Consider the following 3,999-nt stretch of genomic DNA (forward strand, 5'->3'; position numbering starts at 1 on the left):
TCAGGAGGATTTGCGAAGGTTTATATGTATAGTTAAGTTATGTGGTTTCTGAGATGTTCCTTGATCTGATCATCTGGCAAATGCAGATTCTAATACCTTACTCTGGCGATCACCAGAGACCAAGTTTCATTTATCTGCGTCATTGTTATTCCTCTGGAAATGACAAGTGTACATCCTGCATGCGTGGTTGTTTTTACCCAGAAATAAGAATCATATTTCCCTCAGTTGATGACGGTGGTCAATAGAGACCTTGAGACGGGCTGACAGTGACGGGCCAGTATGATGACCTTGAGACGTCGACAGTTGATCGGGTCCTAGTAGTGGAGACCTTTGAGACGCCGACGGGGCCAGTAGAGGACCTGTTGAGACGCCGACAGTGATCGGGTCAGTAGAGACGGTGAGACGCCGACTAGTGACGGGTCAGTAGAGGAACCTCGAGCGCCGACAGTGACCGGCAGTGTAGAGGCTCGAGACGCCGACGAGTGACGGTCAGTAGAGACATCGCCGAGACGCCGACGTGACGGGTCAGTAAGGACCTCGAGACGCCGACAGGTGACGGGTCAGTAGGACCGTCTGAGACGCCGACAGTGACGGGTCAGTAGAGACTCCTCGAGACGCCGGACAGTTGACGGAGTCAGTAGAGACCTTCGAGACGTCCGACAGTGACGGGGTCAGTAGAGACCGAGACGCGACGGTGACGGCGTCAGTGAGACTGAACGCCGACTCAGTGACGGTCGAGTATAGACCTCGAGAGCCGACGTAGTGACGGGGTCAGTAGAGGACCCGATTGAGACGCTCCGCAGTTGACGGGCCAGTATGAGATCCTTGAATGCCTGGCTTCTGCTGGTAATCAAAAGTTAGCTCTCTGTTTGCATTGATCGGTGACGGTGACCGGCAGTTAAAGACTAAAAGGGACGATCAATACTCTGATGGGAGCTGATAACGGCTGACAGACTGGTCCAGCCTTCTTGACAGGCAGGCACACACACTATCCAGGCACTTCAACTGATCCCCACATACAATAAAGGCTGAAAGACATGGAAAGTGCATCCAATCTCCATACACATAATAACCCTCCCCCTACACACATTAAGCTAAAAGCCCTAGTCAGCTCAGCGCTGGGAGAGAAGAGAGAGAGAGAACAGAGTTAATGAGAGAGAGAGGCAGAGAGAGGGGAGAGCAACAGCTTTGACAGGGTCAACCGCAGGCTTATTACTTCCTGTACAGGCTGTCTGGCAGGCAGAGTGTAGCATTATGARGGAAGAGCTTCCTGTTGGCAGATTTCAAATGTGTATCTATCAATATACACTATGTATACACAAAAGTCTGAGGACACTCCTTCAAAATAACTGGATCTGGCTATTTCAGCCACACCCGTTGCTGACAGGTGTATAKAATTGAGCACACAGCCATGCAATCTCCATAGACAAACATTGYCAGTAGAATGGCCTGTACTGAAGAGTTCAGTGACTTTCAACGTGGCACCGTCATAGGATGCCACCTTTCCAACAAGTCAGTTTGTCATATTTCTGCGAGGCTAGAGCTGCCCCGGTCAACTGTAAGTGCTGTTATTGTGAAGTGGAAACGTCTAGGAGSAACCGCAAAGTGGTAGGCCAAACAAGCTCACACAATGGGACTGCCGAGTGCTGAAGCGTGTAGCAAGAAAAAAAACGTRTGTCCTCAGTTGCAACACTCACTTCTAAAGTTCCAAACTGCCTTTGGAAGCAWCGTCAGCACAAGAACTGTGCTTCAGGAACTTCATGAAATGGGTTTCCATGGCAGATGAACCGCACACGAGTGTAAGATCACCATGCGCAATGCCAAGCATCGGCTCGAGTGGTGTAAAGCTCGCCACCATTGGACTCTGGAGCAGTGGAAACGCATTCTCTGGAGTGATGAATCACACTTTACCATCTGGTAGTCCGACGGACAAATCTGGGATTGACGGATGCCAGGAGAACGCTACCTGCCCCAATGCATAGTGCCAACTGTAAAGTTTGGTGGAGGAAAAATGGTCTGGGGCTGTTTTCATGGTTCAGGCCCCTTAGATCCAGTGAAGGGAAATCTTAACGCTACAGCATACAATGACATTCTAGACTTTGTGGTAAGAGTTTGGGAAAGGCCCTTTCCTGTTCCAGCGTGACAATGCCCCTGTGCACAAAGCGAAGTTTATACAGAAATGGTTTGTCAAGATCGGTGTGGAAGAACTTGACTGGCCAGCAGAGCCCTGACCTCAACCCTATCGAACAACTTTGGGATGAATTGGTACGCCAACTGCGAGCCAGGCCTAATCGCCGAAAACATCAGTGCCCGACCTTACTAATGCTCATGGCTGAATGGAAGCAAGTCCCTGCAGCAACGTTCCAACATCAAGTGGAAGCTGTTATAGCAGCAAAGGGGGAACCAACTCCATATTAAATCCCATGATTTTGGAATGAGGTGTTCAACGAGCAGGTGTACGTCATGTCGTGTGTTTGTCATTTAGCAGAAGCTTCTATCCAAAGTGACTTAGTCATACGTGAATGACGATCGAACGCGTGTCGGCAACGTGGGATCGAACGAGTCACGGCAACGTGGGATCGAACGCGTGTCGGCAACGTGGGATCGAACGCGTGTCGGCAACGTGGGTTCGAACGCGTCTTGTGTTTAGACTATGTGTAGGTGGATTTGAATTACATTTCTTTAATTTAACTTTTATTTAACCTTTATTCAACTTTCATTTACCTAGACAAGTKAGTTAAGAACAAATTCTTATTTTRAATGACGGTCTGCCCCCGGGGGCCAACCAGAACAACGCTGGGCCAATTGCGCCGCCCTATAGGACTTCCAATCACGGCCGGATGTGATACCGCCTGGATTCGAACCAGGGACTGTAGTGATGCCTCCTGCCCTGAGATGCATATAAAGAGATGTAGATATACTGTAGCTGTGTGTGTGTCTGCGTGATCAAAAAGGTTACTCCCCTAGAGAAGGGGTATCCAGACTAATGCTGGTTTTCTGTTCTAACTGATAATTAAAATTGCACCCATCTGGTATCCCAGGTCTAAACCAGTCCATAAATTAGTACAGATTTGAGTGTTCGAAGTCTCACCTGTCTCCAGTGGTTCTCAAACACCATGAGGCAGGTCTCTGGGTCAGCAGTACAGGGACTGGAGGGTGCCACGTTCCTACTMGACCTGCCCCCCGGACCTCGAGGGGTCAGCCGGCTCAGCCAGCTCATCCTGACCAAAGGGGTCAAGGATGAGATCAGGGTTCAGAGAAGAGGGGGAGAGAGGCCCTGGCACATGAACTACAGGGTAGGAGAGAAGGAAGGTTGGTTGAGAGAGGGTTCAGGTAGAGGCGGAGGGGTCAGGAAAGAGGAGGAGGAAGGGGGGGTGAGGAAAGGAGGAGGAGTAAGGAAGGGGGTCATGGAAAAGGAGGAGGGAGGTAAGGGGGGGGTCATGGAAAGAAAAAGTAAATGAGGAGGAGGGTCAGGAAGGAGGCAGTGAGGACAGGATGCGCGGGGGTCCAGGAAAAGGAGGAGGGGTTAATTGAGATTCCAGATGAGACGGGGAATGAGGAAAAGGTGGGGGGTTGCTGTTGTGGTTTGCGAGGGTGATGAGGCTGTACTTCGGTGTCAGTGGTCACCCGTGGTACGAGGTCTGTGGGAGGCGTGGAAGAGGGAGACGGTTAGCGGTGGTCAGTTAGGGGGTTGGGTGTCTGTGCCCAGGGACGCGCGTCGGCTTCCCTTGTAAGACCCTGTCATCCAGCTGAGCCAACCCGCCACTCCCATGTACCTAGGCAGAGGGACCCGCAGCACTGCAGGGAGCACAGAGGTTAGGGTTATTACAATACAGAGGGTTAGGCCTAATTAACAACAGACAGACCACTAGAGACAACACGAAGACAGGAACAGGTTCCTGGGGCTGTGTTCACAAACACAAGACCCCACAGATGCGCCCGTGGACAGCAACATCAATTTAGACCCAATGCAAACTCATGAAACTTAAAATACAATTA

General features: G+C 50.7%; 1 protein-coding gene across 1 annotated transcript in view; it reads right to left on the reverse strand.

Annotated features, from left to right (window-relative positions):
- The window catches only part of LOC112070749 (FHF complex subunit HOOK-interacting protein 1B-like), a 50,542-nt gene extending 47,173 nt beyond the window's left edge, over nucleotides 1-3,369 (reverse strand). Inside the window, 1 exon segment of the mRNA XM_024138197.2 lies at nucleotides 3,092-3,369. Within this exon segment, the coding sequence (XP_023993965.2) occupies nucleotides 3,092-3,220 (129 nt within the window). The 5' untranslated portion in view covers nucleotides 3,221-3,369.
- Between the last annotated feature and the right edge of the window lie 630 nt (nucleotides 3,370-3,999).

Source organism: Salvelinus sp. IW2-2015, unplaced genomic scaffold (genome assembly GCF_002910315.2).
Source record: "Salvelinus sp. IW2-2015 unplaced genomic scaffold, ASM291031v2 Un_scaffold1415, whole genome shotgun sequence".
NCBI lineage: Eukaryota > Metazoa > Chordata > Actinopteri > Salmoniformes > Salmonidae > Salvelinus > Salvelinus sp. IW2-2015.